The sequence below is a fragment of the Mus caroli genome, unplaced genomic scaffold (assembly GCF_978045245.1).
Source record: "Mus caroli unplaced genomic scaffold, Mus_caroli_1 scaffold_15, whole genome shotgun sequence".
Classification (NCBI taxonomy): domain Eukaryota; kingdom Metazoa; phylum Chordata; class Mammalia; order Rodentia; family Muridae; genus Mus; species Mus caroli.
In genome coordinates this window covers 82,705,186-82,729,429 of record NW_028227270.1, presented here as the reverse complement: position 1 = coordinate 82,729,429, position 24,244 = coordinate 82,705,186, and the positions used below count along the sequence as shown (strand labels likewise).

General features: G+C 44.7%; 1 protein-coding gene across 1 annotated transcript in view; it reads left to right on the top strand.

Moving 5' to 3' along the window:
* Bmp6 (bone morphogenetic protein 6) overlaps window positions 1–24,244 on the top strand; it is a 154,260-nt gene that overhangs the window by 105,335 nt on the left and 24,681 nt on the right. Inside the window, exon 2 of the mRNA XM_021180022.3 lies at window positions 18,884–19,076. Within this exon, the coding sequence (XP_021035681.1) occupies window positions 18,884–19,076 (193 nt within the window). The remainder of the gene's footprint in view (window positions 1–18,883; window positions 19,077–24,244) is intronic.

Here is a 24,244-nt window from a genome sequence, read left to right as displayed (position 1 = left end):
CTTCACACGGGGATCCTCTGTCCATTGTGTGGTTAGGGAAAGAAAAAAAAAAAAAACCTGAAGTGAATCACCAGAGCGAAGAATGCGCCGTCTGGTGCGGGCCGCAATAATAAAGTATAATGTTTTGAATTAGAGCAGAGAGGGAGAAACTGAGAAACCTTTGGCTGGCCACGTTGTTGTTCCCATTGTTCTGCTCCGCTCCCCTCCCCTCAGATATATGCTTGGATAAGAACGCACTTCTCCAGCCTGGTTTTTTCCTAAGCTCAGTCCTGAAGTGACATGGCAAAGTCATGTTAGACATGGGCATTATTGAGGAGCAGCAGATTCAAAAGTCACATTTCACCGAAGGCCCCGGGAAGCCGAGATGAGACACTGTGAGAGAACAGGCCTCCAACTCAACCCAGAACGTATTTTCCTTACCCCACGTTAATTAGTAAATCAAAACCAAATGAAAAACTATAAATAAGAGCCTGCCACTAATCTGTCACACTTGAAAGGTTCCCAGATTAATTTTTCTTCCTGGCTCTATGTTACTGATCGTGGTCGCCCTGTAGGAGGGAAAGGATTCCCAAATGCCTTGGTAGGCTGGCATCTCTGGGGGCCTCAGGAATAAGTCAGCTTTGCAATAGCATTGTTCTGGTCAGGATTACCTGGTTAGCTCTCTTGAGACAGCAAAGTGGAAGCGACAGGCTGTGGATTTTTCTCTCCTCCAGCGTTCTGGGGTGTTCTCTGTCTTGTCTGTTTCGAGTCAGATAGTCTCACGCTTGGCCCCAGTGAGTTTGTATGAGTTTGGCCAAGCAGGGAATGTTACCTTTTCAAGTACTTTGAGAATCCAACAGGGCTGCACAGAAGCAGCTTAACTGAGTCTCGGGGGCTTGCGGATAGGGGTTGGGGCAGGGGGGGCCTTGTTGCCCCAGAAAAGGCAAGCCATTCTCTTGGAGCCATGTTGGGAGAAACATTTTGTTAATGTTTTTGCAGGGGCCTGGGATCCAAGTTTTGTCTATTAAAGGAAAGGAGAGTCCCTGGTCTGTTTGTATGCAGATCACATAGCTGGACTAGGAAGCTCTTTGCACTACCACGGTGGTGTCTTTTCATTCTTGGGTTTAGAGCCCACACCCACACACCCCCACCTAGGCATCAACACACAACCCTGTGAAGACCTTCACAATCATCTCAGCTTTTAGTTTGGCTGGAAAATATTCCCGTGTGTGAGCTTGCTGTTGTCAGGCCAGCCTGTACTTGAGAAATGCAGTTCTGCTGCCTTCAGGGGTGTCGTCCCCTCACTAAATAAATGCACGATGCTACCTGCTACAAGCTGCGGAGGGACACGAGCCAGCAAGGGCAGGCACACACTGGAAGATTTCCTAGTCAAACTAAAGGGCACCAGGTGATGGCACCAGGTGACAAGGGTCTTAATGGGTTGTGTGTTGATGCCTCGAGTTGTAAACCTGAGAATGAAAGGACGCCACACTGTGGATGCAGACAGCTACCCAGCACAGCCTGCTAGGAGCATCTGGGGGCCACTTGAGCCAGATGGGACAAAGCAGAATTCCCCATCCTTACCCGCCTCACCTCTGGGACACACCTGCGTTTTCTTTTTTCCCTCGACACTGGCCTGAGTGTTACAGGGATGAAGCTTGAGGAGGGCTGTGTGCAGGTGGCTCTGGCTAGGTACATGTGCTAGGCTGCCCTGTGCCAACCACCCGCGGGAGAAGTTGGAAAGGACCATGAGAAAGGACTCTACCCACATCCCTGTGCTTGGCACACCGAGTGCTGTGCCACGGAGTATAATAGGTTATCAGATGTGGTGTAATTCGATAGGAATATGAGCTTTGGTGACCTTGGGAACTGAAACAGGGGACTAGCCTGTTGGTTATTTTTTTTATCTTTATTTATTTATTTTTTTTACTTTCAAAACTTGAATGTTTTATTGAAGCAAATAGCTCCATTGTTATGGTTAAGTCCACTGTGGCAAAAGCAAGGATTTAATGTTTTAGGTTTTTTTTGTCATTGTTGTGTTTAATTTTTTTTTTTTTTTTTTTTTTTGCCACCCAGTTTTAGCAGCAGTTGCCCAATTCAGCATAGTTGAACTTCAGTTATTTAGGAGATGATTTTCCAGTTTGAAGGCTTTTATTTTTGCCTCTCCTAGACTTTTTCCTGGAAGCAGTAAAAACGTATTGGTCAGATAAGCAGATGTTAGCACAGTCCCTGGTGGTAGAGAGTCTGCTAAACAAGGCTCACAATGAAAGAAATGGTTGTGCTTTCTAGTGGTCCCAGGAGCAGGTCTGTTGATTATGTTTTGCAACAAAATGTCTTGTCACTTTTCCCACCTCATCTCAAGAGGCTTCCTCACCAAAGAGTAAACAGTGGCAAATCCACTAAAAAGGAATTTTGAATCCATAGTCCAATACATGATAAAATAACAAAACCCTGTCTAGTTTTTTATGGCCACCTGAGAGACTGAGAATGGTTAAACCATTTGGACCCAGCTAGAAAGGAATGCTGTGATTCTCACACCTACCCATATCTTCTGCACACTAGGCTACTGATGTTCAAAAGAGCACACAGAAGTCATTTGATGAGGGTTCCTGGATTTTGCACTTGGCCAGAGTTTGTTCTGGCAAGTTTGTTCTCTCTTGTCTTTGCTTGGTCTTCAGCCTCCTCGCTGCTCTTCCCACGGTGTTGGTGTTGATCAGTGGTATCCTGTTCGGGTTTTTTTTTTGACTATCAGTCTGAGACATCAATCCAGTTCTCCCTCTCAGACTCTCTCCTGTGACTCCTCCAGATTAACCTCATTTCTGTCCAACACGACAGATGTTCACTGTGAACCTACTGTGTGCACTGAGCAGCAGACCTTACACTGAGATAGGCAATGAATTGGAGGTACCATTTAATCAAGTTTACTTTTGGAAGATGGAATTTTCTGGAATCAACTAAAGGTTGAGGTGTAAGTTATCAGTACACTAAATGCCACTGAATTATTTACTGCAAAAAATGGCTGGTATTACGAGATGTAAATTTCACAATGATTTAAATAACAATAACAGAAGAGAAAGAAGTAGGAGTGAGTCAGGTCTATTTTTGTGAATGAAGGGTGTGACACAGAAATTCATTCTTCCTCCTTATGCATGGTGACCCGGGCTACAGCTTGACAATAACTTAATAGCTTTATTGGATTCATTTCCTTCTTTTGCTTTATAAAACGTAGCAAGCTTGGAGTTTGAATCCTGAAGCAGAAGGAGCATTCGTTATTTAGGCGTTATAGGAATTGATGCTTTAAAACCAGCAACCGTGGGTGGACCATGCTGTGCGGCTCTTCCAGCCAGGTGACTTTCTTCTCGAATTTCTCCTGGATCTCAAGGGGGAAAGGTCACTGGGTCAGAGGTCAGAAACCTGCCTTTCAATTCTCACTCCACATGTCCCCTGAGCATGCTCCCAGAGGCTCAGGACAGAGTGCCCAGTCATAGTTAGTACATTTGTCACTCCTGAGCTCCCAGCCTGAAACCATCTCTTGAAGGCTTGGAGGTGACCACGAGGCTGCCCTGTGAGCTCACCGTGCAGCAGGTGATAGCCGCTCATACAATGTTGGGACCTGATTCTGCCGATTCCCATGGGACATCATGGGAACTGAAAGAGTAGAGGGCACCAAAACCATTAGGGGTAGGTAAGGTGAAGGAAGGCACACACCAAAGGTGGTACACCTGCAGGGGACAGGATCCTGTGGCTACGGTTTTGAAGGCTTCTGCCTATGATCAGCTGGCTCTGTTGCTTTTACACCCGTGCTAAGGCAGCTTCTCATGGGCGAAACACACAGCAGAATACAGTTGCTCACCTTGTGAGTGTGAAAGAAGAACATGGACTCCTGGAAGGGCCTGAGTGTGAAATCTTCCCCAGAGCCCAGTGGTTTGGATGCTTGGTCCCCGCTGGTGGTTCTGTTCTGGGAGGTTCTGCAAACGTTAGAAAGCAGGATCTTGCTGGAGGAAGTAGGCCACTGGGTGCTGACCACTGGGAGAGTCTTGTCCTGAGCCCTTCTGGTCTCTCTTTTCTCTGCTCTCTGGCCACCATGCTATGAACTGCTAGATGGGTCACCTCCACCCTGCCATGGTGGACAGATGCCTCTGAGATGGTGAGCCCCAATAAATATCTCTCCTCCTTTTGTCACAGTGATGGGGAAAGAAAATAGCTAATACAGAGTCTATTCTCTTCGAGACCAGATATCCAGTGATGTCATATGACCCCCCTATCGGTCCATCTTTTAACATTTCTTCTGGTAACACTATGCTATGTGCCTAGTCTTTAGCCCAGAGACTTTTGGGGTGCCCTTAAGATCCAGCTGTAGCAGAAAGTTTCCTGGGATTAAGTCTTAGAGGGAGCTTTAAAGATTTATTGTTATCATATCGAATTATGTGCATATGTGGTCTTAATGAGTGACCAAGGAGGCCATAAGAGGGCACCAGGTCCCCTGAAGCTGGAGATACTGCTAGTTGTGAGCTGCCTGACATGGGTGCTGGGATCTGAATGTTGGGCTCTCTGCAGGAGTAGTACAAGTTTTAACCTTAAAACCATCTCTCCAGCCCCTCAAATGAAGATTCAGGAAAGTGCTGCAGTAGTCGAACAGACTAAACATTGGTGTCCCCTCTCCCAGCTAGATTCTTGTGTGTAGAACCAACAATGTGATAGCATGAGAGGTTGGGGCTTTGGGTCATCAGGCCAGAGTCTTCATGAGTTGAAATTAGTATTCATATTTGTATATTGGGTTCCGCGGGGCAGGAGAGGTGGCTCAGCAGTTAAGACTGATGGCTGCTCTTCCACATGACTTGGGTTTGATTACCAGGACCTACACTGGGTGGTTCACAACTGCTCGTAACTCCTTTTCAAGGGGATCTAACAACCATTTCTGGACTCACACAGATGCACACGACATCCTCCCAGCACACACAGGCGCATGGCATTCAATGAATTAATTTTTTTTTTAAAGGAAAGGGTTGCATGAGGCTGATAGTATAGTTTAGCAAAATACATGGCCAGCATCCCTGTAGCTGCAGTTTTGGTCCCTCAGAACCACAGAGGAAAAAAAAGGAGCCCCCAGAGAGCCGCCTTGTCGAGAACCTCATGAAAACATAGCAAGAAGGCTCCTGGGAACCAGGCCTGCAGCGAACCCTGGGTTCGGTGGTTTGATCCTACCCGTCTGGCCTCTCTCTGTAACTATGGGGAATAAACTTCTACGGTCTAAAAGCCATCCAACCTATGGTTTAAAATTTTAAAAGATATACACATTAAAAAGTTCTTTAAAAAATTTCCTGTGCTAGGGCTTGTTTGGCAACCTCTAGCTCTAACTGGAGATGAAGGAGTCTCCAGGAGGTAGGCTACTGCTGGAGAGTCTGGAGGCATGAACATACCTGGGAGTTAAACACACTCTTTTCAGGAAGAACAGCGGATTGGAGGGGACACTGGCTGGGATGACCATAAAGAGAATGGTTGAAGTTGGAACTGTTAGAGGCCTTTGCCCTTCAGTTCCTTTGGATTTCATGGTGATGGTAGGGCTAGCTCTAACTTCAGGGACCATTCGAAGGACAGACAAGATAATCCCATGTGTGGTACTGCTTTTTAAATCTTCAGACATGGAGCTGTTTTTACAACAACATCCTTGAGATTTGAGGGGGATGTGTCGCAAATGTTGTTTTCCAAACATTTCCAAGTAATTTCCTTTTAAAAAGAGAGATTGGAAAGGTAAGACTTTTAAAATATGGAAGTTTCAGAGTAGATAATCTCTGGGCTCCCTGCTGAAATACTGTCAGACTGAAATAAAGAAAAGCTAACTAGATTTGAGACATGAGGGTCAGGGGCTCAGGGATGCTCCTGAGTGGGCCTGAGTGTCAGGCTTGGTTCCCACGAACAAGTGCACATACAGGCCAGATTTCTACAGAGCAAAGTCAGGCACTACTGCAGAGCTGAGACCAGCATGGACTCAAAACAGAGTCACCGAGCTCTTGCTGAGGATCACACAGCAAGCTGGGACTCCTGGGAAATAAAGTCCTTCCAAAAGCAAAACTGCATTCTGTGAGGAACAACAGAAACATCAATTTAAACATTCACAGTGAATCTTTAGCCAAGAAAATACTGAAATCTTGGGCTGGAGAGATGGCTCAGCAGTTAAGAGCACTGAGTCTTCCAGAGGTCCTGAGTTCAATTCCCAGCAACTACATGGTGGTTCACAACCATCTGTAATGGGATCTGATGTCCTCTTCTGATGTGTCTAAAGACAGCTACAATAATGTATTTATATAAATAAATCTTAAAAAAAAAGAAAGAAAAGAAAATACTGAAAGTCCCAAACCTCCAAACATACAAGGAGGCACCCTGCTAAAAGTGGAGATCATCTGAAGAATAGGGGCATCCATTTAACTGTCCTGAGGAATTTGGAGAATAGTCCCCAGGATAGACAGAAACGTTGAGACCTATACGGTAAGAACTGATAATTGAAGAGGACTGGGCAGACCCAGCACTAATGAAAAGGAACATCTTCTATTAAACAACACAAAGGAGTATCGATGAATTGGTAAGTACACTTAAAGAAAGTATCCACTCCACCTACAAGAAGATTAAAAACAAAAACAAAGAATGATGGAAAACAGAAAGGACACAGAGCAGCCAAGAGATGAGACACGTTAAAGCCTCCATCATCCATCCATCCAGCTATCAATCTTAAAGGAGGCAGTAACGAGAAGGAGAAGCATGCTAAGATAATAGAATGTTCTAGAAGTGGTGGAAAACAAGGACCTGCAGATGTGTAAGTCACTCTGTAGTCCAGGGGAGTGATGGGAAAAGCACAGTGGAAACAAACAGTAGTGAGAATCAAAGTTGGGAGGAGTCTCTAAACAAACCAGGTCGGAGAAGAGGGATGCCCTGAGTCCAGGCTCAGCCTCCTCCCTGCCTCCCTGGAGACATGCTGTCCAGTATCGCTCTGCTGTGGAGGGGGAAGGTGTGGGAGAGTGTCTGCTTTTCTTCTTAGGCTGTTCTAGCTGTTTTGACCAAATGTGATTTTTTTTTAATCACTTGTGAAAAAAAAATGCATTCTGCACACATTGAGTTTTCCTACATGTGGCCTGGTTGCTTTATCCAGTCCTTGTAAGTGGCAAAAAGTATAGTTATAGTTAATGGTACCCTGAGATTTCCTGATAAACATTTGTTTAATGCCAAATGTGTTCCATGGTGGGAGCTGAGATCTGCTTATTTTGCTACTGAAACGCAAAGAGTTGAAGCTATGAAGCATGTTCCCAACCTAAAACGATATTAATACCTATCTTTGGGTGTGAAAATAGAAAAATTTGAGAGTTGTAAAATTTACTCAGGGATTTTTAAAAAACTTATTTATTTACTTAGAATAATTTATCTATTCATATATAAAATTTATTTACTTAGAGTGGTAGTAAATTGACTTTTTTTAGTGATAAGAGACTTGATGACGTATGCATAGCTCACTCAGTAGAGTGCTTACCTGGCATGCATGAGGCTCTGTGTTCCAATCCTAGCAGTGCACAAACTGGGTACAACAGAGCTCACTTAGGAGGTAAAGACAGAAACACCAGGAGTTCAAGGTAATACTCTGGGATTTTATATCTTTGAGGCCAACCTGGGCTACATCATATCCTATCTCAAAACAACTGTAACAATAATGGTGGTGATAGCAAAAGACTTGGGGTGCCTTCACTATTAGTGACAGTATATGTATGTACTACATGTTTGTTCAAAGTCATGTGCTCTCTCTCTCTCTCTCTCTCTCTCTCTCTCTCTCTCTCTCTCATATGCATATATACTAAACTAGTCTTAACAATGCATTAGAACAGAAGGATTAGTCCAAGGAAGCTCTTTTGTGGCAGCAGAGATGTCTGTCTGTACCTGTTTGTTGGTGATAGACATGTTGCATATGGTCACTGTTGTAGAATTGCATACACACGCCTCTATGCAAATGATATAGGTACTGTGACATTGAAATAGGTATAGCCATGGCTAGTGTGCTGTCAACATCACTTTAACAGTAAGATGTCACTACTGGGTCAATGCTTGCTGAAGGGACCCCTCTATTAACTTTGTAGCCTTGAGCCCCAAGTCAAGTAATCACCTAAAATGAAAACTTACCCCTCCCCCCCCCAACAGTGAGCTTATCTCTGAGCACCAGGTCTTACTGAAATATCCTAACTCAAAAAGACAAAGAGACAAACAACAGAAAGCCGAAAAAACAACCCAAGGTAGTCAGTCAGTTCCTGAGGTATGACACTCACGATTGTCATCTGGATTTTGTGTGTATGCACACTGGCACCTGCACACACACACACACACACACACACACCAGGCGTGTGTACATAAACCTTTCCTCAAAAAACTCCCAGATCTGCCAGAGCTCTGTGAGTGAGTTCTTAGGAAGAGAGGGCTCCACCCCGGCAGAATCCAGGAGCATACTCTAAGAGAGGGCATCACCAGGCCTCTCGTGCACACAACTGCACACATTCCAAGTGAAGCTGGGTGTGGTGGGCTATACCAGTGACCCTAGTGCTCAGTGAGCAGGGCAGGGGGATCACTAGCTCGAGCCTGAGGCTAGCCTAGGTTATATGTTAGATGTGAGGCATGCCTCTCTGTCCCCTGTCACAGGCCTGGCTTAGCCTCTAACACAGCCGTCAAGGTGAGAATTCTCTTCTCCATGATTTTAATGGCTGTGCTCCTCATGTTGCTTGTCATCTCCTGAGCTTGGATTTTTTTTTTTAATTTTATTTTTACTTAAAAAAAAAAAAAAACTTTGGCTAATAGAGTTCTCTTATGTCTGGTTAACTAGCTTTAAAAAAATGACTCGAGATAAAACAAGGAAGAACTCAGCTGGGACCCCGATTCCATTAAGCCAAATATAGAAGGATCATTTTTTTTAGATATTTGAGAAAACTTGATGGATTGGTTATCCTAGGAGAGAGTAAGAAGGTTTTAATTTAACTGGGTATGATCCTACAGTAGATACAGTGTCTATATTTAGTAGGTTATTTTTATTGTGGTAAAAATATGCATAGCCTTAAATTCATCATTTTAAAAGATGTATCTTTTTTATTTTATTTTTATGTGTTTAAGTGTTTGCCTGCATGTATGTTATGTGCAACCTGTGTATGCGTGGTATCTGTGGAGATGGCACTAGTTCCCTGGGAACTGGAATTACAGGTGGTTGTGAGCTGCCGTGTGGGTGCCAGGAACCAAAATCAGGTTCTCTGCAAGAGTTGGAAGCACTTTTCACTACTGAGCCATCTCTGGCCCCATCATTTAAAAGCTTTCTTTTAAATGTGCAGTTCTATGGAATCAAGTACATTCATGTTACTCTGCAGTCATCCCCAGAACATTTTCATCTTCCAAGCTGGAACTCTATTCACTAACCATGAATTCCCAGTTTCCCTTCCCTCAGCTCCTGGCAACCGCATTCTCCTTCTATCTCTGACTTTGACCTAAGATATGATAGAAGGTATTGATGGTACTCTGTGTATCCATTGGTGTCTGGCTTATTTCACTTAGCACAGTGCCTTAGGATTGATTCATCTATACTATTGTGCATGCGAGAACATCCTTCCCCCATTAAGGCTGGAGAATATTTTATTGTGGTTACCTACCATCTTTTGTACATTGGCAGTCACTTCCCTGACTCTTGTCTTTTGACTGTTTGAAACAGCACTTCTATGCCATGGCTGTAATATCCACAGAGAGAATGACTGGTCCTGTGGTAGGTCCACAGTAAACATGTTGATTGTCATACAGCATTCTTCACAGCAGCCGAACCATCTTACATTCCAACCTGTAACACCTAAGAGTTCATTTCTCCACAACTATGCCAGCCCTTGTGAGGAACGGTCTGTGTTTTTAACAGATCCGTTCACAGTAAGGGTGAAGATGAGAGGTGGACTGGTCAACAGCGTTCGCCAACTCTTGTAAGGAAATGCCATGTATTTTAATAGACCCATCTGAGGTAAAGATGAGGAAGGGGAGATGAGACTAACCAACTGCACCCCCAGAATAGCTATGCTCACCTGCAGGACCTGCAGCCTATTCCCCAGGTTGATAAGCAGCTGGGCATCTGCAGGTACCCTCTGCACGCTCACCGTGAATATGCCTGTCCTTTATTCCTGAGGGCCTGCTCAGTTTCTGCCCAGCCTCTAAGAGAAAAGAAAAAGAAAGAGAAAAATGAATCCCTATAAAGGGCAGTGATTTCACACATATGTAGTAGAAGTGTTTGTTTCTAAGAGGCATGGTAGGTATAATGCTCATGGTATGGGGCAGAGGTAGGGATGGACCAAGCAGGGATACAGGGATGTTGCTTACAATCTAGGAATAGCTTGGTTCTTCCTTGCCCTGCTTCAGTGTGCAGGCCTCCCCAAGCTGCATCACCCTTAAACCTGTCAGCTCTGTTCTTAGGGTGATGATGGGCCCTATATTGTAGCCCAAGATCCAGGGCCAGTCTGAAATCTAAACAGGTAGAATCTGAGGCAAACAGAGAGAGAAGAGTGAGGTTTGCAAGCCAATTTCCTTCCCCTGAAAGGACGGACGGGATTCTGTTTTTTCAGTAGTGCCCTTTCTGTTTTACTTCGTGTTAAAACAAATCTGCTGCTGTAGAAGTGGAGAGATGGAGAGACAGCTGAAAGAACGCAGTGCATTGTTTTGCTTCCACTGACCTTACAAAGGACAAACAGAAAGCAGGTGACCTCGTACAAGGTTATTACTGGTTAAGAAGAAAAGTTTAAACTGGTCCTTGAAGTAAAAATTCTAGGAATTACTGCCTTGGAGAATACAGCGCTGTTGTACTAGAGAGGAGGAGAATATGATTTCATAAGTGCAAGATATACCGTTCTGAACGCTAATTACAGGAAATATTAATTAGCAATATCTAGGGGACTCAGCCCAGGCCTGTTCTGAACTCACAGGGCTGCATTCTCAAATCACTACCAGGGACGGTCACAACATTTGCTGTGCATATTTGCACCATGTCCTTGGCTGTGCTGAATGGCTGGTCTCTGACCTGATCTTAGGAATTGTTATCCCCTCTCAACTCAGGCGAGCGTACCGTCAACATCACACAAGAAAAACAAAGGGAAGCGGAGATTTCACACCACAACCTAAGGAAGGGTTTATTTTGGCTCAAGGATTGAGGAAGGATGCAGTCCTTCATGGAAGGGAAATCACGGTGGCCCCAATATGAGATGGGCCCATGGCGGCAGGAACCGGAAGCAACTGGGGACATGACATGCGCAGTTAGGGAGCAAGAATTAAACAGGAAGTCGGACAAGGCTAAGAAAGGTTAAAGTCCAACCCCAGGGGCCCACTTCCTCCAGCGAGGCTGCACCTCTTAAAGATTCTCCATCCTTCCAAAATAGTGCGTCAGCTGGAGAGATTGTCTTCAAACGACATGAGCCCAAGGGGGTCAGGGGAGGGAATTGAACACTCAAATGGTACTGTTATGTGGTCTTCAGATGCACTTGGGGGCAGTAACCTAAGTAAGTGTATCCATGTCATATGTCCCCGTGAGCCATCAGCGCACACTTACATAAAGACAACTATATGCACACTGGAAGCAGAGAAATAGGGATCTCCCAGCAAACATAAGCAATGATAGCTATTCTATCCTGGGGGAAAGAGAGGAAGGCAGGGCAGCTCACACTAAGGCACGGGAGATGGTCAGACGACTGTAGAGGGGGTGGGGGAGAGGTTGGATGAAAAATGCAGACAATAGTCAAAAGCAATCAGGGTTATAGAAAATGTGAATCGCCTCTGAAGAGGATAAACGAAAAGAATGTTCAGTGTTGTCTTAGAAGGGAAAATGTTCCCAGAAGACAAGGGGTTGTAATTCACATGGTAATAAAGCAATGGCTTTCTTATTTCTAGGATCTTTATCTTTCTATGCCTGAGAGAATTCGCCAGATTCTTTACCCCCCCCCTTTTTTTTTCCTTTTCTTTTTGTTCCTTTTTTGAGCTAAGCATTTAGTTCACATTGTGTGTGTGTGTGTGTGTGTGTGTGTATGCATGCATGTGGGGATACACACACACACACACAAGCCCCAGGAATCCTCTAGACTCCATGTCCCATCAGATTCTCCCAAGCGCTGGGATTATATAGATAAACCCTTAACATGTGGGTACTGAGGACCGACTAAGTACTCCTGCTTGCCCTCTATCAACTGAGTCATCTCTCCCCATGCTGTTTTAAATTTTTGATCCTCCGACCTCTTCCTTCTGGTTACAGATGTGCACCACCTGCCTGTATCAGGCTTTTTCCTTACTCCTGGACATTGCCTCCCAGTGTTGGTCAGTCCTCAGCCTTAAGGATTAAAAGACATCACCCACTTCCTAGTAGGATCAGATTTCCCTTCCTCCTCCTTCCTCTCTTAGCCTCTTTCTATTTTCCTTTCCTTGAGTTAGTTTCCTGACACTGCCATACAAATCTCCAAAACTGTAATGGCCAACCACAACAATGCACTGTGGTTTTTCAGTCCTTTGTAATGACTGTCTTCATCATAATGGTTCTTCCTCAAGGTTTCTTGTGCCAGTTGGTGGCTGTGGCTAGACTTATCCAAAGTACCAATGGACCAGATGTCCAAGATGGCTTCCTCAAATGGCCATGGTTACACGCCTATAACCCCAGTCTTATTGAAGGCAGGATTAGTAATTCAAGGCTACCCTAGTCTACATGGTGAATTCAAGGCAGCTTGGGCTACATGAGAACTAGTTTCAAAAGACAAAATGAAACAAAACAAAACAAAGCTTTAACTGGAAAGATGGCTCAGCAATTAAAAGAGCAGTTGTTGCTCTTGCAGAGAACCCAGGCTCAATCCCTAGCCACACATATTAGGTCTCTCAAAGCCACCTGTAACTTCAGTTCCAGAGAATAGGATGCCCTCTTCTGGGTCCCTCTGGTACTACATGAACATTTTGCATATACGTTAATACACTCCCAAAATAATAAATAAAAAAATTAATGTATGTACACACACACACACACACACACACACACACATTTTTGAGACAAGGCTTCTATGTGTAGCCCTGGCTATCCTGGAACTTTCTTTGTAGACCATAATGTCCTTAAACTGAGATGTCCACCTCTGCCTTCCAAGTACGAGGAATAAATAAATAAATCTTAAACAAAACAAAACAAAACAAAAAAACCCTCAAAACTGAAATTTTAAACAAGTGTGGAGTGGTTGGACAGTCCTTCTCCTTCCCTTTTCCTCCTCATCATCTCCAACCGTCTCTTCTTCCATGTACTCTGCCTGTGTCTGATCTTCCTCAGAACGGCAGATTTCAGGGCATGAGACCCTTTCATGGTAGGTAGCTGTCTTTCCCCTACAGGCACATGGTGAGGAAGTTCAAAGTTTACCAGAGCATAGGAAGTGCTTCAGTTTTACAAATGCTACTGTCCACAGGCAAGAGCAGCTTACACGTTTAGCTGGGGATGTCTGGCTGATAGTGCTCGTACTCTGTAAAGACCGCTTACCACATTTCCCAGTTATCGAAAATCATGTCCGTACCTCGACTTCTCGCAACTGAAATATCTTACTTTCACATAGTTCGTTTTATGTACGTAATTTTTTTCTATTCATAGTTAGAGATGGAAGAAATTCTTTGTGGAATTCTTATGATACTCTCTAAGGAATCTTTAAAAACCCATTTTCATCTAGCTATATTAAAATTAAGTATCCCAAAGGTCCTTTAGAAAGGACATGTGACTTTTTTTTTTTAAAGAAAATCTGTTTGAGAAATCAGATTTAATTCATTTTAGCCAATAGTGATAAGGTATCAAGTTTAGAAGGCAGATCAGTTTTAGGGAAAGGTGATCCGTCCTCTGTGTGGCCGTCCTTGAGTGAACCCTTCCACAATCTTGCTTTTCATTCTCGGGTACTGACTAGCAGACTGTCGCCGCGGTGAGGACATGCCACCATCTGCTTTCTGCCCAGACCTTATTTGACTCTTAACTGAAGGCAAAACTTTTCCCTGAGAAAAAAGGGGGTGGGGACCTCGTCGGTGCCTTTGCTGCTCTTGCGGAGGATTAGGTAGGACTTCTGGCACTACACGGTGACTCACAACCATCTGGGGCTCTTCGCGGTCTCTGGTAAACGGTCAATGTCATTTCCAAATCTTCCCACCAGAACATTATTCTATTTAATTAAAAACATTAACTATTTTCATGTGTATGGGTGTTTCACCTGCGTATATTTCTGTGCCATAGCTCCAGGGAATCTCATGCCCTCTTCTGATCTCTGAGGACAACCAGGTGTGTGCATGTTGCACATACACACACGCAGGCAAAATACTTGTACACATAAAATAAAAATCTTAAAAAGCTTTTGAACTGAGAAAGGAAACAGATAGCTCAAATCTAGACGGTTGGTCATATAACTATATGGTAATTTTGGGAAAAAAAATCTTTATTGAAACCCTTGCAGACATGGGTAAGCTAATTTTTCTTAGTTTGAGGGGATACCATTGAGTAATTCTGTTCTTCCTGGGAGCTATTAGGCTAGTTTTGTTCTTTTGTATTAAGATGCCAGACTGCCAAAGCTTTTCTCGGGAGATGATAGAAAACAGCACATGGAAGGAAACGGGAAGTTAGAGGTGGCAAATAATTTGGCTTGTGTTTTCTTCCCACAAACCCCTACAAAAGCTACTCTATAAGAGATGAATTTGTTCCTGCAATTTCTTTGGAATTATCATTAAGAAAACTAAGAGGCCTGGGTTCCTAGCAACATGGGGCTAGGCAGCTCAGACAAGCCTATAACTTAAGCCCTAGAGGATCCAAAGTTTTCTTCTGAATCCTGAAGGCACCTTTACCCAAGTGTATAAACACCCATATAGATACACATGCACATATATAATTAAAAATGAACTTCATCAAACAAACTAAAAGGCTTGGGCACAGTGGTACAGACTTACAATCCCCACACTCGGAAGTCAGAAGCCAGAATATTATTGCAAATTCTAGGCTAGCCTGGACTACATGGCAAGACTGGTCTCAAAGAAACAAAACAAAGAAGTCCTCCACCCCACCCCAGCCTCTAGTCAGAAAAGAATGTGGCGTTTGGACAGAAGTAGAGTCTCGGTCCTTTCTCAGTGACTGGGAACTGGGCATCTGGGGTTTGATACCATTTCTCTTACCCAGGAGTGAAACCAGACAGTTGAACAAGAATAATAACCAGCAAGAAAATTTCTTTTGCCTCTGCCTCCATGCAGGAAAAAAAAAGTGACATATACTATCTTTTCCAGATTTTTTGAGACATAGGGGCCTGTGCTGATGGAATGCCACAGATCTCCTCTCTGCCCACTGTGGCAGAGGAGCTCTCCCCTTGTCCCCTCCCACCCCCCACATCACATGCTCAGCAGGGCTTATATCAAGGTAGTACCGTCTGCTAGTCACTGTAATGCTCATCAGGTCTGTCAATCATAGTCATCATACGGAATTTAACTCTTGAATCCTCTCATTGGCTTCCTCCAAATCCCTTTGTAAGAGCTCTTTCCCCTAACCCCAGGAAACCGCCATTTTACTCTCTGCTTCTAGAAGTTTGTCTTTCATAGATTCTGCCTATGAATGAGATCACCTGGCTCTACTGGTCTGCGCCTGGTTTGTGGCACTTAACTCTATGCCTTCCAGGTCCATCTGTGACTTTCTAGTGGCTCCCCCAGAACCCCCTTCCCCAATGCTATGTATTTTTATTCATTTTCCTCACCCTCAGGACTTCTCTCCTGTCCCTTCCAATACCTGACCCTGCTCCTCTTTTTCCCCTCCCCATCCTCTCTCTCTCCCAAGTCCCCCTCTACTTCTCCCGTTATTATTTTCTTTCCCCTTCTAAATAGGATTGAAGCATCCACACTTTGGTCTCCCTTCTTGTTAAGCTTCTTATTGTCTGTGAGTTGTATCGTGAGTATTCTAAGCTTTTGGGTGCATACCATGTGTGTTCTTTTGTAGCTTGGGTTACCTCACTCAGGATGATATCTTCTAGTTCCATCCATCTGCCTGCAAATTTCATGAAGTCATTGTTTTTTTAATAGCTGAGTAGTACTCCATTGTGTAAATGTACCACATTTTCTGTATCTATTCTTCTGTTGAGGGACGTCTGGGTTGTTTCCAGCTTCTGGCTAGTATAAATAAGGCTGCTATGAACATAGTGGAGCATGTGTCCTTATTACATGTTAGGTAGGATGTCTTTTGGCTATATGCCCAGTAGTGGTATAGCTGGGTCTTCAGGTAGTTCTATATTCAATTTTCTGAGTAACTGCCAGACTGATTTCCAGAGTGGTTGTACCAGCTTGCAATGCCACCAGCAATGGAGGAGTGTTCCTCTTTCTCCACATCCTCGCCAACATCTGTTGTCATCTGTGTATTTTATCTTAGCCATTCTGATTGGTGTGAGGTGGACTCTCAGGATCTCCGTGTTGTAGACAGCAGTCATTTAGATGTTTAGATACTTCATTTCCTTTATGTTCATCCGCAGGAAGGAAACTGAATCCAGGTACTCTGTGTGTGTGTTGGGGGGGGTGTATCCAGGTACTATGTATTTATGTGTGTATGTGTGTGTGTTTGTGTGTGTATGTATGTATATGTATGTATGTATATATGTATGTATATGTGTGTATGGTCCATCCTTCAATTTATTTTTTAATGTAAGCCATTCATAGTAAGTAACACTGCTGTTTTTTTTCATTCATTCCATGTATCCTGTTTGGGTTCTGCTGTCAAATTTTAAAGCGCTGCAGCAGTTTCCTGGCACACAGAGCTGTCCCCTAGAGTCTTGAGCCCTTAGACCCATTAGGAGGGGATCATCTTCTGTGAGACTTTACTAGCCTGACTCCTCAATAAAAACCGACTCCAGGCTCCAATAGATAGTTCCAAACCCACAGTCACAAAATAAAATGACATGAGTGTGGAAAAGGGACTTGGGTATGTTGACAGAGGTGAAGGGAAATGAGAGGGGTGGGGATGAGAGTAAGAACGCATCATATACATGTGTGGAGTTCTCAGATAAAGAATTTAGTGTTCTACAGGTATTTTCCCGGACAGCAAGCAAAGTGTGGGGACCCCCTGGAAGATCAAGGCAGGTCAGGGGGCAAGGCACAGCCTGTCCTCCACTCATGTCATGGCTCCCAAGTTCAGCACTGGCTGCCCCTTTTCATGTCAGCTACGGATGGTGTCACATGAACAAAACTGGGGAGGGAAGAACCAACAGGGAGAAGGCTAGAAAGATGGGGATGTCATTAGCATATGTTAATTACACATAATGATGGATTTCATGATGACCTTTCATATATTCCAGTCATATTAATCCCTCATTATCTGCGTGTCCCCTCTTGCTCCCACTACTTTCCTTCCTCTTTCCAGCTGCCCCTACTTCCATGTCTTCTGACTATCATTAGGGTTTCTTGATTATGTATGAGTGGCAGGTTATTTATAGGCGCCTAGGTACCTCACCAATGGCTACACCATAGAAGATGATGTCTCCATCTGCCCCCTAACTGTTAACTGCCTGTAGATCCTTGGGGGTGGTGTGTGTGTGTGTGTGTGTGTGTGTGTGTAAAGGTCTCTTCTTCTATGACAGGATGTTCATGAGTCAAATCTTGTATAGATCTTAGCTATCACAGTGTAATGGTGTGGCATGCCCAAGAGACAGTATCCTACCACATCCCACCCCATCTTGGGCTCTTATGTCCTGCCCTCTCCCATGCTCCCTGAGTCTTGGAGGTGGCAGTGGCCACAGATGTCCCACCTGTGTTAGGCATTCAGTAGTCACTTATCACCAGACTTGGAGCAGATGTGAGTCTCTGTAAGTCCCACTCTCTGCTACAAATAGGAGTTTCCCTCCCCAAAGCGAACAGCAGTACTGACCTATGGGAATAAACATAAATATTTAGAAGGTAACTTGACAGACATCACATTTTTAAATTATGTTTCTATTGGTTATTTTATTTATTTACATTCTAAATGTTATCCCCCTACCTGGTTTTCCCCTTCACAAACCCCCTCTCCCATCTCACTTCCCCCCTGCTTCTATGAGGGTGCTCCCCCACCTACCCATTCACTCCCACCGTACCACCCTCATTCCCCTACACTGGGGCATCGAGCCTTCACAGGACCAAGGGCCTTTCCTCCCATTGATGCCAGATAAGGCCATCCTCTGTTACATATGTAGCTGGAGCCATGGGGCCCTCCATGTTTACTCTTTGGTTGTTGATTTAGTCCCTGGGAGCTCTAGCGGATCTGGTTGGTTCATGATGTTGATCTTCCTATGAGGTTACAAATCCCACATCACATGTGTTTGTTTGTTTCTTTGTTTGTTTTTCTTTTCTCTCAGTTTCCTCTTGATTCTCTGTGCTCCGTAGGCAGAGCTTGTGGCACATTCTCCAATAAAGCCTCCCCATCTGGATCTGCTGGGCAACTGACTACAGCAACAGTTACCTAGATTGTTTTGGTGACCAGCAACTCTTAGGAAGTTTAGAAGGTGGCTAGTTCTTCTTCCATATCTCATTCCTTTTCAGACTTTTCTACACAGTCTTTTTTTTTTTTTTTCCTGATTCGGAAAGCCGAAGCCAAGAGTCTTTAAACAACTCAACCTCACGCTGATCGTGTTTCAGCCAACTGCAGAAACTACAGTATCCAAACAGAACACAGAGCAAACATTTGGCTTCATCTGGGGCAGGAGGGAGGATTCCAGTCTCTACCTGCCAGGTTCAGCCCCTTGGTCTTGCTAACCCACCCGCTGGTAACTGGTAATCTGTGAAGTAAAACTGGGGGACGGTCATGAGATGAGCCCCGTGGCACCTGGTCGAGTAACAATAGCTGTCACTCTCTCTCTCTCTCTCTCATTTAATCCTATAGTGGAGTACGACAAGGAGTTCTCCCCACATCAGCGACACCACAAAGAGTTCAAGTTCAACCTATCCCAGATTCCTGAGGGTGAGGCGGTGACGGCTGCTGAGTTCCGCGTCTACAAGGACTGTGTGGTGGGGAGTTTTAAAAACCAAACCTTTCTTATCAGCATTTACCAAGTCTTGCAGGAGCATCAGCACAGGTATGGAGGCTAGAGGAAGCCCAAGGGTGGGGCCGCTCCCACTTCTCACTCTCTCTCCTCATGGGACATCAGGTGTCTCTGGAAGGTGGTCTGGAGGTCAGGGGATATTAAACGTGAAGAGCTGGTGTTCTAAAGGGTAGTGTTTCGTTGGCAGGATGTTTTACTATTAAGGTGATTTTTCAAATAGGCATTTTTTTTTCCTAAGCAAGCCAGTAAATAGTACTTAGCGAGCATCTTTGATGACCAGTCAACTCTGACTTTTATTGGGGTCAACTGTTTTCTACTACTACTTGGTCTCCAGTTTTGATGCTGTGTCAGCGGCTAAATTAATGTACACATTAAAATTACAGAATAGCACTTACAAGAGATTGTAAGCCAGGTGACTGCAAGGTATATATTTGTATATTTAATATACATACATGTTTGCTTTGAATGAGCATGCATAAACACCATCATTTAGACACAGAATGATAGATTACTTTTTTCTGTTATTGTTCTTTTATGTCTGTGTTATTATTCTCTTCTAAAATGAGTTCAGAGTGATTTGTAGGGGAAAAAAAATCTGCAATAAAGAATGTTCATGGTGCCTCCTAGCAATAAAGAAACACTTGCCCAGCAACTCTTGGAGCACAGTAAGGCAGAGAGAAGAGAGTTGTAAACATTTAATTCAACTTTGTAGAAACAGGAAACCAATCAGTATGATCGTGTTGAGCAGGTGGCCGAATCTGTTTAGCGTGCTACTCACTGAGAACAGACTACGAGGTGGAGAGAACAGGACTCGGGGTGCCACTCAAGCCACTGATAATGTCGACAGCAATTAGAAGACAGATGCAAACATGAACATGGAAGAAGAGGAATGCCTAGTGGACCCCACACTCTTAGACCCAAAGACATTTCGTGCTTTGCCTTTTTTTTTTTAAGTCAGGTTGCTATGTAGCTCAGGCTAGCCTCAAACTTACAGTCCTTCAGCCTCCGCCTTTTGAGTCCTGGGATTACATACAGGATGCCCAGTATCTCCTTTGGTTTCAGAAACCAAATCTAACTGGCCTTGGAAAACTACTGACTTTCCAGGAGGTTCTGGTGATTCCAGCTTAACCTTGGTTTCTTCTGGATGTATGGGTCTGTGTGGAGGACTCTGGCAAGCATGCCTGCTGAGATGATAAGGAACAGGAGGTAGCCCTGGGGAAGGCTTGCATTAGCTTTGAAATCATAACAGTGTCAGCTGGCACTTGGGCAGGCTCCAGTTTATCCCAGGGAAACACCACAGGATGGAATTTCTATTAGCCTCAAGAGGAAGCTGAGAAGAGTGTGTAGGTGGCTGTGGGACTGGAGGAGGGAGCTGAGAAACAAAGCACAGGCTCTCCGAGTATTAGAGCACCACCTGAGGGAGGAGGGGTCCTAGGAGGAGTATTAGAGCACCACCCGACAGAGGAGGGGGCCTAGGAGAAGGGCTTGAGGAAGAGCAGGCAGCTCTGAGGAGGAAGAGGAACCCTGAGGAGAGATCTGAGAGCTTTGAGGGAAAAAGATAGTGTCTTTAAAGATGTGCCCATGCCCACATGGGCATAGAGAGACACCCAGATAGCTGTAGCAGAGCTGAGAGTGCCCCATGGGGGCCCTGGGAGGGCGTTGAAGGCCCCGAGAGCCTGGAAAGACATGGAGTGGACCAGGAGAGGAGCAGGTGGAGGGGAGAAGCAGCTTAAGAATCAAACTCTAGAATTTAGACTCAAATTTGGTAGGTGGGCAGAAGCCAGCAGATCCATCCATACCTTAGGAGAGTCAGCTGAGTCCCTTGGATGGGAGCTTCTGTGTGGCACTCGTGGGTTTCAGTACCAGATGAATGATAAAGAGAAATAAAAGGAGGGCATGATTGCTTCTAGGTATGGGGAAGGGGAAGGTTTACTGTAGATAAAAGGGAGAAACACAGCCGGAGGGAAGAGTCCAGAATGAACACTGCCAGACTGAGCTGGGCCAAGGGAAGAGAGAGGGAAGGAGAGCCGGAGAGGAGCCACAGACCAAGAGAGACGGCCTGGGCCAAGAGACTGGTGTAGCCAAAATGGCTGAGTTATATAGGGGCAGAAGATGGGGTTGGGGGAGCCCAGTCTACTACCTGGGCTGGAAATTTCCAGGTAAGGGGAGAGTTTGCTAGCCAGGGGCAACCTAGAACAGGTAAGAGACTGAGGGTTGCTGGGAGAGCCTAGCAGCCAGCATCAGCTTTGATGTGTTAATAGACATCTCAGCCATTTGTCCTGGGCTGGAGACCCAACACTAGAAAGACCAGCAGATCCAGGCACTGGGAATCTATCATGGTGCTGAAATACATACACTAAGGCTGTAGCTCAGGTCTTAGCTGGTACAGTTAAACAATGAGTAAAATATAGCCATTGGGGTCTGGTGACAATGGACCAGAATTTCAGAACAAGGAAGCTTCCTGGTGTCTTATTTTCCCTCTTCAATACAAGTGTACCTGATAGCTTTACAACAGAGAGCTTGTTGAGGGGAGCAGAACCTCTCCTTGCTAGACCTGCGTCTTTTGATGTGCTGGAGAAAATTGGTGTTCGGTGGTTCTTTAGCCTTGTCTTAGCCGTTGGCTTTTCAATCTGCCCAACTGGATATTCCATGTTGCTTCCCTCTGGGAATAGCCCAAAGGTCCCTTTTTGACTCACACGTGCGAAATGCATGTTTTTCCCTCTCCTGCAGGAGAAGTCATACCAAAACTGCTAGGCTGGAATTTTTCAAAAGAATTTTTATTTTAAAGAGAGAGCTAGCAGAGGCTTTGTGAGGGTCATACTGAACTCTAGCCAAGAAGGGACAGCAGCTGTGAGCTCAGGATGGTGGTAACATCCTTCCTTGGGGCGAGCAGTGAGTTTGGAAAGCAGAAACCAGAATGGTCCCAACCTTGGATGGCTCTCTTGTCAATATGTCTTCTAGGATTGGGATCATTTGCCAGTTGGATGGAGTTAATGTGTGTGCATCAGAGAAAGAGAATACTAAGAAATCTGGGAGGCATTCATGCTTTTGAAGGACTCCAGGTTGGCTGGGGGAGTTTTTCTTATCTGTGGGCCAGGAGCCCAGGCCTCCTGCTACTTCCAAATGTTCTTACAGAGGCCTCCAGACTTAGCTGCGGGGCTCCTTCTGCAGAAGGTTTGACCTCCCCATCTGTACCATCTTGGGGTGTCTTGGCTGAACATGCTTTTCTGAGCATAGAAGAACGTTATTTATCTAATCTGTGCTGAAGTGCAGTTTGTAGCATTTGCTGTGTTCACTTAATCTAACAAATGTTCGTGTTACAAAATAGTTGGGGTTCCTTGAAGGAGGAAAGTTGGGGTTCTGAGCACTAAGTCACAACTTCAGCTAAAGGGCCGGGGAGATGGTGTATCGAGTCTTCTGACATAAAAAGTAGTCAGGAGAGTGACTGGGAGGTTACAAAAACCTCCAAGAAGGCAAGTCCTGGCTATAGAAATATGTTTCTGTGACCTGTAAATACTCAAACAGGTAAGTTTATAACAAGTACAATTGGCTTCTTAAATAGAGGGCACTTCTCCGAGAAACATGGTACTTGATTCAAAGCCGGAGAAGGAGTCTTGAGATGGAACATACACAAGTCAAGGAAAGACCAGAAGCAGCCTCTAGGTTACAAGTGAGAGCAGCTTGAGTACTTCCGCTAAGTCCAAGGCATGCAGGACACCCTTCGTATCTTACTTCTTCTAAGATCTACTCAGTGCTGGGTTGGCAAGATGGTTCCTCTGGTAAGGGTGCTTGACCTCAGTTCAAAGGTGGACAGAGAGAACCAACTCCACAAAGTTGTTTCTGATCACTACACACACATCATGGTACACGTATGAACTATGCACCTAGGTACATCGTGTGCACATCTGAACAATAACGACAATAAAATTTTAAGATGACTCAGCGTTTTGGTGAGTGCTTATATTTTAAGATGAGTTCGATGGGATGTAGATCAGCGTAGAACACTTGTCCACCACGTGCAGAGCGCTGGCTCCATCCCTAGCACCTAAAACGGAGAGAGAGTAGTGGGAGGGAGGAGTGAGCTTGGGAGAAGTTTGGGAGAGACATGAGATATTAATATGATCAAAACACATGGAATGTGTCTGAGTCACTATTCTATTGCTGTGAAGAGACACTACGACCAAGGCAACTCTTACAAAAGCAAGCATTTCATTGGGGCTGACTGACAGCTTCAGAGGTTAGTCCATTATCATCAGGGTGGGAAGTATAGCAGCAGACAGGCAAGGCAAGTATGGGCTGAGAGATTACATCCATAGGCAGCAGACAGAAAGAGAGAGAGACATTGGGCCTGGCACGGGCTTCTGGAACCTCAAAACCCACCCCAGTGACATACTTCCTCCAACAAGGCCACACCTCCTTATCCTTCTAATCTGCCTCAAGCAGTTCAACTAACTGGGGATTAAGCATTCAAATATATGAGCCCATGAGAGCTATTCTCATTCAAATCACCACACTCTACTTGTACAAAATCCTCAATTAATAAAATATATTTAAAACAAGAGCAAGATTTGGCACTCAAAACCGATACATCCTTACAGGGATGCTGATATAAATTTGCATCTTATATAAAATTAACAGTTTGGAAAAGGCCTTCCCTTCATATTCTCCCATTAGGATTTTCTTCTGTCCCATCAAATAGGAGAGTCAACCATCACATTTGAGAAAATAAAGTGTAGCATGTTTGAATTTTGCCAAAGCTAACTGTTGCTGAAACTACCATTTGCTGTATTTCCTCAAAGTCACCCTGATGACACGGAGGCACCCCTAAGCTAGGATTAGCAAGAAGTGCCCAGAAGAGGTCAGCACCCCACTTATGACATGCCTCATACCTCCATCTTTTGAGCTCAGATGCAGGCTTCACAAGGATGCTCCTGTCTGTTCCCACTGGTGATAGTGCAGGTCTGATAGAATTCAGGCCTTCCTACAGAAACCCTTCCCATACTTCAGCTGCTCTCTTGACCAACCATTGCCCATCAGCATGTTTTGTAGGGTTGGCGAGAGATGGAGAAGACAGACTAGGATAAATGTATGGGTGACCCTCTGCATTCTTCAGGATCGCTCCTGAACTTGTGTGTGATGTGCACAGTAGCTGTCTTCATGCCTGGACTGTGCTTACAGGCTGCTCTGGAGTCCTGCTCTCC